The sequence below is a fragment of the Syngnathoides biaculeatus genome, chromosome 8 (assembly GCF_019802595.1).
Source record: "Syngnathoides biaculeatus isolate LvHL_M chromosome 8, ASM1980259v1, whole genome shotgun sequence".
Lineage (NCBI taxonomy): Eukaryota > Metazoa > Chordata > Actinopteri > Syngnathiformes > Syngnathidae > Syngnathoides > Syngnathoides biaculeatus.
The window spans coordinates 26711774-26724334 of NC_084647.1; the positions used below are offsets into that span (position 1 = coordinate 26711774).

At 40.6% G+C, this 12561-nt stretch overlaps 1 protein-coding gene across 3 annotated transcripts; it reads left to right on the plus strand.

Annotated features, from left to right (window-relative positions):
* The first annotated feature begins 464 nt into the window (after nt 1-464).
* nrgna (neurogranin (protein kinase C substrate, RC3) a) lies at nt 465-11488 on the plus strand. Of its 3 annotated transcripts, none has more exons than XM_061827303.1 (3): nt 465-621; nt 6735-6893; nt 10926-11488. In XM_061827303.1, the coding sequence occupies exons 1-3, from the start codon at nt 607-609 to the stop codon at nt 10947-10949; spliced, it is 198 nt and encodes a 65-aa protein (XP_061683287.1). In that variant the 5' UTR covers nt 465-606; the 3' UTR covers nt 10950-11488. The 3 variants fall into 3 exon arrangements, 2 of the variants coding, with proteins under 2 accessions (XP_061683287.1, XP_061683288.1); XM_061827304.1 differs by having other exon boundaries at nt 6738-6893; XR_009796069.1 differs by lacking the exons at nt 465-621; nt 6735-6893 and adding an exon at nt 9957-10795.
* Nucleotides 11489-12561: the final 1073 nt, after the last annotated feature.

Genomic DNA, 12561 nt, shown 5'->3' on the forward strand with positions numbered 1-12561 from the left:
CCGAGGCTGGCAGTGGTGTGTGGGCGGCCTCACCAGCTGGGATCAGGGGGATGGAGAAGGCTGTTATCTCACGCTGCCTTTAATACATTTATAACACCGCCCGACGCAACTCCGCTGGTTTTATTTTTGCACTGTTACTAGCCGGAATTGCAAGTTAGAAATATTTGATTTGATGGGCATTTCTGAACTGTAATAGTCTTATTTGTTCACTTGGAACTGGAGACGATGGCCAACATCTGTCCAACTTTACATTATTGAATGTACACTTAGTTTGTGTCAGAAATCTGGACGCAATAGGTCAGCAAACTTAATGAGACTGAAAAGACAGAACACATGCTGACATGTTTGTAGGAGGTCTCTCTTCCCTGGCTAACTCCCTCTCTCTCTCTCTCTCTCTCTCTCTCTCTCTCTCTCTCTCTCTCTCTCTCTCTCTCTCTCTCTCTCTCTCTCTCTCTCTTCCTCTGCATGAGCGGGTGTTACTGAGCATGCAATGATTGTTAGTAAGAGTCGGTGAGGCATCTGTATAAAAGCTGAGAAATACTTGTAGAAAGTGACAGTTACGCATTACAGCCATCAGAAGACTGAGGTCATACTGAGAGTTAAGACATGGACTGCCACAATGTAAGTAAAATTTTCACGGGAACTGTTTTTTAGTTTTTGCACATTAGTTTGTCGGTGAGCTTTGCATGCACAAGTAGTGTTAACAACCTTAACTGTTAATTGAACTCTGAGAGAACTCATCAAACAGCGCCAAACATTTATGCAGTTTTCATCGTTAAGTGGATTGGATGTAATTTGTGTCTGGAGTATTTTCAAACATTCTGTAATGGAGTGGATAAGCAGCACAATCCCACTCAGCGGTTTCCTTCTCCCAGAGCTGGCAGCTGAGTGAGCAGTCAGACACAGAGGCTAATGAATCCTGGCTGCCCAGGTGGGTGGTCATCCTCCCACACTGGAGGGTGTTACACCGGGGCCGTGATGCGCTGGGGCGACAGTGAGCCCGCTTCGTGGGCTGCCATTTGTGTGAAATGTCAATCTGCTTTCCCCAGCAATACTCTTGGGTTGTTTGCATCACTAAATTTGAATGGATGTTTACATAAGTTGTCAACAGCCTCTGCGACATGCTGCTGCCACTTTTTTTTTTTATATGTCTTCCGCCCACCATGTCTCCTTCGGGACGCTGGATGCTGACTGAAGGTGGAGATGTGGTTATTTTTTCAGGGTCAACCTTTTTCCATGTCACGGTCCAGAGTCCTAACTTTCTTTTGTAATTTGTGTTTCCTTGAGTTGTTACAGTGAATCTCAGAGTTCAATTCTTTTTCACTTTTCCCCAAAAATATTTTCTTCACAACACTTTTCATTGACAATTAAAATCACACTCTTACCATCTGCTCTTTCAGGTACATTTTCACCATATATGAACTATATCAAAATTTTACATTTGTGAAGTGCTTGTGGTTTGTTGCACACTTGTATTTTATTACAAATGAACTGAGAGACTCTCACTCACTGGAGATTGTTATGAGGATGTTATTGCAATATGCATTACTTAATACAGAGATATAGAAAAGTTTTGAATGAGTGTGAATGTTTATTATTGTGGTTGTAGTTTGCAGTAGTGCTAAACTGAAAGTTTGTTTCAAATACAGAACACCCCAAAAGCCGTGATCCACTTAATTTTTTCTATTTCCTTTTAGGTATCATTTGGCTGGGTGTGAGTGCCATCAGTATTTGAACGATTGAGCTTGACAGCTTTTGCATTAATTCCATTAAATCTGATCCTGATTCTGATGTCATTCTCTTGCCTGAGCAGCACTGCCGACTCCCAGTCAGTGCCAATGTTTAGAAGCTTTATGGCTGTCTCATTACTCCAACTTGTCGTGCAATTTACATCATACATGGCAAGCTTCGCAAAACAGGATGATTTTGCAAACCACACAGCAGATTGACTGGTATTTCCATCACAGATGAAAACACCAAACTTCTCGAGCAGCCATTCACACAAATCCGGGAAAAGTTTATCTGGAGGACTGCACTGGATCTCGGCATAAACAAAAGCTCGATTCAGCAGATTCTGCATAGAGTGATGTAGCTTTACCGCTACCAACTTCAGGTTATGGAGCATCATTCCACTCAAAGTATTTGAACCACTTCAAGTACAGGACAAGCTTTATCACTCTCCTGAAGCACCTGCAGAAGCGAGCTTTAGTTGATGCGGAGGAACTTGCCATGAATCGTTAAATTGTACTACACGTTGGAGCTGTGTGACAGGCATAATGCTTCTCAAACTGATGCTGAGCAGCACTTGTGGAAAAAAAAATGTATTGGCAGCAATTTTTCAACGTTCCTCCAATGTCAGTTGGTGAGCCATGGGCAAGAGAATGACAGATATGCTGACAGGAGCTGGAAAGCTAAACTGTCAGATGCTGTTGGAAGAGCATCTGTCTAAATGATGTCTGAAATGAAAAAAAAATGAAAAATAGAAAACAAGAAGTGTATTGTGACTTTTGAGACAAAATATATTTTGGTTACAATATTCAGCTGTGAGTAGCAACAAGAAAAGATTTGTAAAAAATTAAAGTGTCAAAATGCAGGGTGTGGTTGGAATGGCCACTACAAACTGATTACAACACAGCAAGAATTTAGAGAATCGGATGATGGATTCCGGAGAAATTTTGTGTATTCTGTTGTTAAAAAAAAAAAAAAATTGCGGGGGATTTTTTTTCCCCTCGTTCACACGGCAGCATTAACGCTCGACTGGTTAGCACATATGCCTTGCAGGTCTGAGGAATGGAGTTCAAATCCCCCCCGCCTGTATGGAGTTTGGATGTGCTCCCCGTACCTGCATGGGTTTTCTCTGGGTGCTCTGGTTTCCTCTTCCATCCCAAAAAACACGCATACTACGTTGATTGAAAACTGTAAATTGCCCGTAGGTGTGAATGTGAGTGCAAATGGTTGTTTGTATGTGCCATGCAATTGCCTGGCAACCACTTCAGGATGTACACCGCCTCTCCCCCGAAAATTCGCTTGGATAGGATCCAGATCACTCACAACCTTAGTGAGGATAAGCGGTAGAGAGAATGGGTGGATATAAAAACACACAGTCCCCACCAAAAGTATTGGAAAGGCATGGTCAATTCCTTTGTTTTTGCTGTAAGTGTAAGAGTGAAGATATTTGGGTTTCAGATTAAGAGACGAATATGTGACAAAAAGTTCAGGATGTCAGCTTTTATTGCATGGTATTTACATCTAGAAATGTATAACAACTCTGGACAGAGCACCTTTTTTCAAAGGCACACACTTTTCAAGTGAGCATTGCAACAGACATTATTAAAGTGAATAACATTTAATTTTAGGTGACATAAACCTTGCAATAGCTTCACTAAGCCTGCAACCCATTGACTACACCAGACTGTTGCATTCTTCATTTGAAATGCCTTTCGAGGCCTTTACTGCAGCCTCTTTCAGTTCATGTTTGTTTTGGGGATTTCTCCTTTCAGTTTCCTCTTCAGGTGGTAAAATGCATGCTCTCATGGATTAAGATCCAGTAATTGACTTGGCTGGTATAAGAACTTCCACTTTTCCTCCGCTGATGAAGTCCTTTGTTGTATTCGCAGTGTGTTTTGGGTCATGGTCTTGTTGCATTAGAAAGCGCCCACCAATTAGTTTGGATGCATTTTTCTGAAAGACAAAATGGCTTTGTAGACTTCAGAATTCCTTCTGCTGGCAGCATCATTAGTTACATCATTAATAAAGTCTAGTGAGCCCATTTCAGAAGCAGCTATGCAAGCCCCAGCTGTGATATTCCCTCCATCAGGCTCAACAGATGAGCTTGTGTTTTGTATCATAAGTAGATCATTTACTTTGGCCTTTCAATCACTTTGATAGAGGTTAATATTGGTCTCATAAGTTCATGAACTTTTTTTCCAAAATTCATCTCTGTACTTTCCAAAGGCAATCTGGCCTTTTTGCTGATGAGTGGTTCGCATGTTGTTTCTTCTTTCGAAGTCTTATTTCAACAAAGGATTGTGATACCTTCACCCCTACTCTGTGGAGCTTTGCAGTGATGTCACTGACTGTTGTCTTTGGGTGTTTCTTCACAGCTCTCACAATGTTTCTATCGTCAACTGCTGTTGATACACCTCAGTGAACTGTTTGATTTCTGTTGCTTACTTCATCAATAGTTTCTCTTTCAGGACATTCCAAATTGTTGTACTGGCTATGTGCAACAGCTCTGATCCTCTCTCTGTCTCTACCTCAGCCATCAGATTCAAAATGGTCTGCTTTTCTCCCATAGATTGCTCTCTGCTCTTCATGTTTGTTCAACAGCAAATGCGGTTTTCCCAAGGGGAATCCAAAGCCCAAAACGATCTAAATTTTCAGAAATCAATCTGAAAGGCAGCACCTGAGCAACTAGAGACACTCTTCATGTTCTAATGCTTTTGCTCACATCAAAGTGGGTGGGTCCAAACAAAGTGCTCTGAACGGATTGTGGGCACCACTCTATCTACTATTGAGGACTTGAACACAACGCAAACTAGGTCCAGAGCAAGTAGGATCCTTTCGGAACCTCCACATCCTGGCCACTAGCTCTTCTAGATCCTTCCATCGGGAAAGCACTACAGATCAATGAAAGTCAAAACTAGCAGGCATTCGAACAGTTTTTTTCCCCCCCTCTGGCAATTCAGTCATTAAATTCACCAAACCTACTAATTTTCTTCCTAGTGCCATTGTTAGGACACCCACTCACATCCTGCTAGTCCAATCTGTATTAGTATTTGTAATATATTTTGTAGACTATCGCACGATTCGTCACTTTAAACTGCTCCCTTTGCACAATTGTCATCGCACTGGTCAATGATGGGAACCGTGAACGGGTGAACGCACTTTGTACAAGCTTAACACAATGTAGGGCATTAACACACTTATCTCTTACCTGTTCTAAATGAAGATTTTACATCTTGCATGACTCTTATAAGGAACAGTTTCTATAAACAGAAATGTCTCTTGCGCTTTGTTCTTGTTGCTTTGTTGTTCTTTGTTGCGAATGTGATACCAGGGAAGTGCCGACTGCCAGAGAAAAATTCCTTGTGTGTTTTTACACACTTGTCCAATAAAGCTGATTCTGATTCTCTGTCCCGAGTTGTTGACCACATCTCCATGTGAATACTAAAAAATAAAAGCTGAAATTCGGAACTTTGGTCTCATATTGATTTTGTTTTTAATATATATCCATCCATCCAATTTCTGAGTTACTTATCCTCACAAGGGTCACAGGAGTGCTGGAGCCTATCTCAGCTGTCAACGGGCAGGAGGCAGGCTATACCCTGAACTGGTCCCGCGGGTGAATTATGTAAACTCCACTATGGTACCGGTTTTTTGCTACAGCTGTTCGGTTAAAACCGGTTATGGAAGTAAGCGTTTTTTTGCGATCCCTAGTGCGCATGCACTGCTAGTACCACTGCCTGAAGTTGATATTTTAGAAAACACATTCATACCAACGGAATATGAGAGAGTCTTCGCCAAATCAGCGTGTCTCCTGTTTTTCCGGTGCGATTCCAACGCTTTGACGCCCATCTTTTCAAGCTGGTAATTCTGCTTGCACAGATGGCAGTAAAAAATGTGCCGATCTTTTGGATCTCGACGAACCCAGCTCCCGAACTCCTTATTTCCAACCCAAGCTTCTTGAAAAATTCACTTCCTTGTGATACAAGTTGGATCGATGAAAGAACTACGCTACGTCGCAACGAAGACGAAGTGAAATGCCTACTCACGGAAACAAACAGTGGAATATTGACAAGATGATGACTAGTTGTCAACACGGAGACTTCTGTTGACAATTTCCGCCTGATTTGGACGCCAGACGGATCGCTATTTTTTTTTTTTAAATAAAAGATTAATATATTTTTTCGGGAGAATTTTGTCGGTAGAGGTCCTCCCTTTGATTTTTTTTTTAATTTAAGCCCTTTTTAGGGGCTTGACCGGTTTTCGCAGATTTTAAGGACTTTTAGGAGCCCCCAAATGCACCTTCAAAAATTTAGGGGTTTTTAGGGACTTTTAGGGCCGCGTGCGAACCCTGTAGACAAACTGCCGCACTCACAATCACACCTAGGAGCAATTTAGAGTGTCCAATTAATGTTACATGTTTTTGGTATGTCGAAGGAAACTGGAGTATACCCACATAGGCACAGGGAGAACATGCAAATTCCACACAGTGAGCGCTGGGATTGAACCCGGGTCTTCAGAACTGTGAGGGCAACTCTTTCCAGATGCACCACTGTGCCGCCTTTGTGTTTGTGTGTGTGTCTATATATATTCAAGTAAAACAGTATAACTAATTTTCAACATAGTTCTCTGAACATTACAAGCCCAAATGTAAGAAAAGCTCTCAGAATGATGTGTCCATTTCTAGACAAACTACAAACACAATACTTCTCAGACAGTGACAATCAATATTATGGGGTTATAATCCATAAAGTTGACATGTTACACTGCATGATGTGTAATTAATGTTGTTTCCAATTAATGTAACAATAAAGCATGTTGAAAACTGAGAAAATTGTAATGCATTATACCTTAAATTGGCTGACTCAGTAACACAGAATATGAAAAGGAGAAATGAAGAGAAAAAAGGTGGGTTACTGACCCCTTCGGTATAACCACTCAGCATGTATCCCATGTTATCAAACTAAAAATTAGTCGGATAATATTCCATCATGCCTTGGTGTTCTCAGCAGGAAGAACGCAGCAGACCCCAGGAGGAGGAGGACATCATGGACATCCCGTTGGATGACCCTGAGGCCAACAGGGCAGCCGCCAAGATCCAGGCTGGCTTCCGTGGCCACATGACCCGTAAGAAGATGAAGCCAGAGGACAAAACAGAAGGAGAGGAGGTGAGGTGTAAAGACTTATGGCTTATGATCACATTATGTTCATTTAAGATGTTATTCTTGGTGACATTAGTGATGCTAACAGAAGACTTATTGTTATTGCTACATTCAAAGTGCACTATAATAGTGGAATAATTAGACTTCACCGTATGGCATATTTGGGGAAAAAAATCCATATTTCCGTAAAAAAATATATTTTTAAAGGGATACAATTTAAATACCTGCTGATGTCACTGTAACCATATTTCATGTTACGTCATGGACAATGACAAAATTTAAAATCCATATATAATTAATTACACAAATTAAAGTTCTCCCCACCCCGCGTTATGTGTGATTAATGTAATGCATAACTGAGTGACTCATTTAATTAGCCTATAGGTGCGACAGTAACAGCCAAGTGAATCCTCACTCTTAAAGTGCTCATAAATTAGCCTCCTTCTCGACACATTAAATCACCAGCAAGAGAATTGAAATGTTAATTGAGCACGCAGTCAGAGAAGTTGCTGCTCTCCAAAAGACATTATTAAAAATGCAAAAAGGTTGCACTTGTTTTGGCGGCTGTACAGGCAAGTAAGGGTATGGAAAGGATTTTTTTCAGCATCTAAAATAATAATGGGCCATCTACAACACACGGGCCATATCCGGCCTGTGTGAGCATGTAATTCAGCCCACTGAGCCACTTGAAACAATCAGAAACATCTGGAACATATTTTTTACACTGGACCCACCTTATGAGTTTTTCCAGATACGAACCGTTCTCGGCTACCCCAAGTTGAATGCTAACAAACAATGCAAAACAGCATAGACAAGCATTGGTGTCTCAGTGTCCCGTTTTTGGGTTCTGGGTCCCCCTCCATACAGTATTTTGATAGACCTTGAGGGCCGCCCGATCTACGAGATGAAGGTGCAATGTGATAGGAACAACTCCACTTCCATAACAAAGCAAAATACATATGCCATAGGTTACTGGCATAACACAACAGCATAAATATGCAGTATTTCCAGAAATATGTAACAAACATCATTTTATGCAGTAGCTTTTTGAAACATGTAACAAAACAGAATCGTTATGTCAAAACTATGTAACATTTTACGTAGTGAAACAGATGGAATTTGAGAAAAATAGTGATGTGCCCCTCTGTAGTTTAGGTAGATAAGGGTCTTACATTTTAATCAAATAATCCTATTTCCATAAATGTTACAGGATCTTTTTTAAAAATATTTATATATATTTTTATGGACCCCATGCAATGATACTACAAACAACTAGGGGTCCACTGAACGCTAGTTGAGAAACACTGCTTTGCTTATCACTGCAACTGATATTAAAACACTGCGATTAGACGGTAACCTGTTCAGGGTGTACTCCGCTTCTCGCCTGAAGTCAAGTGAGATAGGCTCCTGTGAGTGAGGATGAGCAGTTCAGAGAATGGAGGCATGGGTGCTTTTTCAACACAAATGGTGGACCAAAACATGTAGATAAGCCATATAACAATATTCATAGGCATACTTTTTTTTATCCTGTGTGAAAAACATCTGTTATTACTGCAGCTTGCTTAGGTTACTTGTGACCATCTCAATGAGTGTCTGTACACCAGACCCGCGCTATTCACAGGGGATAGTGACGGGGCCGGACCATGAATACTGAAAATCTGTAGATAATTGATGCGCATTACAATTGCATTGAGAGGTTTTTTTTTCCCCCATAGAAGGATTTAATAAGTGTGGTTAATGAGCCAATGAGCATTCTGGGGGTTGGTTCCATTCCCAAAAAGAAAAACAAACTGAAAACAATAGGAAAGTAAATGAATCAACTGTGAGTCCACGGAGGCCCGGAGGTTATACCGTCTCCAGGTAGCATGGACACCAGGAACCATAGTCAGAATGAATTGTGGTGCACAAACATTAATTCTTTACATTCTTTTATCCAAATCATTTGAAACATCCAAATAGGCTGAGTGGCCATTCAAACTGCCTCCTCTCCGACAAATGTTTTCGATCAGGTAAAAATTTTGTGAGCAAAATTCGGTGTAAAAACTGTGCCAAGAAAATCAGTGAGTCACTGTGGCAACCTCTGATGGGCCAGGCTGCAAGTTGCAAAAACAACATGGATAAAAAAATTTTCATGCATTTGGTATGGCTCTCCCGAAGACTAAATACTTAATTCGCTGGGTAGGAAAAATGGTCCGACTCTTGATCAAGTATATACCAGCTGGCTGGGGGCTGCTAGATTGACCAATGGTTGCATCCATCCCACTCGTTGGCTGCCTTTACCTTGTATAGGGCTATGTATTTATAATATATATTTATATGTGCAACAGACATTGAACATGCTTCAGTGGGCCAAACAGAATTAATGCAGCTGTCAGAATGAATCCGGAGCTCGGTGAACACCTCCCATTGGGGGAGACCCCCTTTGCACAACACGATCTGTTTTTTTTTTTTTTTCTTAAATTCACACAATCACCCCTTGCTGAATATTGGTGTTGAAATACAATGCAGGCAGTAGGTTTTGCATAAAGATTCACTAAATTAACACAACAAAACATAGTGTTATAAACAAGTTAAATGACATCATTCCAAGTGTATCAGTGCTGGTGGTAATAATTATAATATATTAAAGGCACATTAGTAAATGAGTGCAATGATGGATTCACTTGCGGCACAGAGGTAACCATTATACAGATCATTTACATAACCTGAACAAAGTAGACATGATGTGGTCCATTATGTACATGGCAACATGCATATCATATTTCTAATCTATGATTATCTGTTGATGTCAGATCATGTTTAATCTTTTGTGTGGCATTTATTGACCCGACTCCTTACTTACTTATCATTATACGTCATCAACAATAAGTGTGTGTCCAGTAGCTCTTAACATTATATATTTTATTTATTTATTTTAATGTGAATGTCTTCATTTGCGTGTACATCTCACACACATAGGTGCAGCTCCAGCTACTGGATCCAGTTGGTTACTGCGCCCACCCAACATAAAAGAAATACTACATAGCTGGAATAGCAAACAGAGCAAGGATCCTCTTGCTCCTTTTAATTAGAAACATCAGTAGAGAACACAACATGGAATTGTCGATTGTTAAGCAATAAAGAGACCTCCCTCACCGGCAGCTAGTTTTTAGTTAACCACTCGGCAAAGTCAAATCCTTGAAAACCCCTTATGATGTCTGTTCAAAGGGGACCATGTTCCTCAAAGGTGAAGTGTCATCCCTAAAACATTCTAAAATAGTGAAATGAAAAATACATAGAACATTATTCACTTCAATGTCGACACAAAAAAATAATTATGAGTGGAAAGCACGTCATCCATGCACAAAGTTGCGGAAGTCTAGTTCGACATCCACGTGGTCGCCCTATTGGCTGCATTTACTATCCGTGACGTCACCCCAGATATTCGGCATTGAAAACACGCTGTGGCCCATACGGAGGGAGACGCCCCTTCAGACACGGAAGCTCTTATCAAAGAAGAGAACGTCTCACGATCGAGTCAAGTGTCCAGGGCAATATTATCCTATCGTTTTGAGTCATATTTAGATTATATGCAGATCACTTCTAACTAACAACAGACTCCCCGACAGTATAACAGTATGTAACGTACTCAGCCTCGACCGATCAGAATGCTGCGGTCCGGGGGCGACAAGCCAAAACACGTCACTCGCGGCTGTGTGCAACAATTGTTTATCGCTCCCGCCATTGGCGGTGTTGTTCATTGCGGACGACGGCAGCGGCTATGAACAACCCTGCCTGCAATGGTTGCACTCAGCCGGGTGCGATGACAACACCATAAAACGGCCCAGCTCGGCACTGTGATAAGCCACCTCAGTGCCGAAGATGAGCCACTCCAGTCGAAACCGGCGAAGGCTGCCGCGTCGTGCCTAGTGAGATTCTAGTGTTTTTGTGTTTTTCCCAAACAATCATTGGAGTCTTTGACCTCGTTAATAACAAATAGCAGTTGTTCTGTTTGTGTTCTCAAGTACATAAACTCCACTCGCCTGTTTCTGTGTTTAGAGACAGGAGGATCGGGGACAGTAGAGCGCGATGACACAGCTGTGCCAGGGCATTGACGACCTTGTCCTGGCCTGGATGAAGAAAGAGAGAAGTAGGGTGAGGCTCAGCAACGTAGCAAGCAAGTATGTTTGGCTAGCACAAGCTGGCTAAGTTGGTTTTCAGGCAAACCTATTTACCGCAGGAGTTTCCTTTTTTTCCCGTTCAACATGAATTAGTGGTAGAAAATGAACAATTTAAGAATGTTTTGTTTTTTTGTGAACTTTAAGCACTCCTGCTTCTCCAGCAGTCTTCATCACTCAGTACAGATGTTTTTGACCTAGAATTGGCAACTCACTGCATGTACTTGTAAAACCTCTAGTCGTGTGCTAGTTTTAGATGATGATCTGTGAATGTGAAAATGAATGTTCTCAAAATATTTTGGGACGCTCTGTGTATAAGCCTTGTGTGCATCATCAGTAAACCCCTGTGATTTCAAACGATGGCGATTTGTGCATTGTTTTGTTAACATGCTTGTATCTTATTATTTACTCATTGATTCACTTGCAAAGTCATTAAAGATTGAAATAGAGAGCTAACAGTAGCTGTTTTGGGTTTTTTTTTTCATTGTAATTTTTTTTGGACAAAGTTTCTTTCTTTCTTGCAGAACAATTATTAACAGTATTTAAAAGTACAGCATTTTTTTTCCTGTCTCTTTTACCCTACAAACATTTGGTACAGCTCTAATCTTATGAGACACTTAATCAATACATTCTTTACGTGTTGTTGGGATTTAGTTGTTCTACTTGTGCTAAATCAGAGGTGAGAACGCCTGTAGAGCCTTCATGTTTGAAAATCAACCCTTTATTGAACTTTGCTGCAGTTATGCCATTGACCTGTGGTTCTCTCTTTTTTTTTTTCAATAACCTTAAAAAAACAGTCCAAGTACCACCATTATGACCAACATGAAAATGCAGTTGTAGCATAGTAGGCCTAATTGTTCATCCAAAGTGAGACAGAGGTTTAATGCCAAAAATATTACCAATATATATCAAAATTACTGTGATCCACTGTAACATTATGCACAGTTTGAATATAAGCACTGCTCTTAACTACTCCACTGTACTGGGCGCTCATCTATATATAAACACAGGCCCGCTTGGGCCACTGCAAATCTCTAAGTCATCTAAGATTTTCCCCCACCAAAAATGGCCCAAAACTGCATTTTCAGTGTCGGTCTGAAATTCTTTTATTGCAAAAACATCCCATCCAAGAAAGGATGTCGTGATGACGCAGGCAGAAACCACAATCAGAACTGCATGACTGGATAAACGGGCACACATTTGCTCATAACTCCAAAAACTGGTACCTCAAATCCTCTTTCCAAATGAGAATGTATGAGGTTTTGTTTTATTTTAAATATTTTTTGTTAATAACAAAAATAAAGCACTCTATAATATTATACTACATTTGATCAAATCATACATTAATATTGATATTAAATTAAATGTAAATAATGAAACATTTACAGCCACATTTTGTTTCAACTCAATGAACATTATGACACTTCTTCTGATGCATGTGCCTTGTCCATCTGTAAGCAGTGTAATAAAGAAATAAACCCCACTAAGAAAAGTTTCAAATCCAGCCTCAGTCAGAT

Excerpts from the sequence above, each read along its gene's own strand:
- nrgna (XM_061827303.1), top strand. Across the intron at positions 6,894-10,925 it reads ACAAAACAGAAGGAGAGGAG|AGACAGGAGGATCGGGGACA; the intron begins GTGAGGTGTAAA and ends TTCTGTGTTTAG.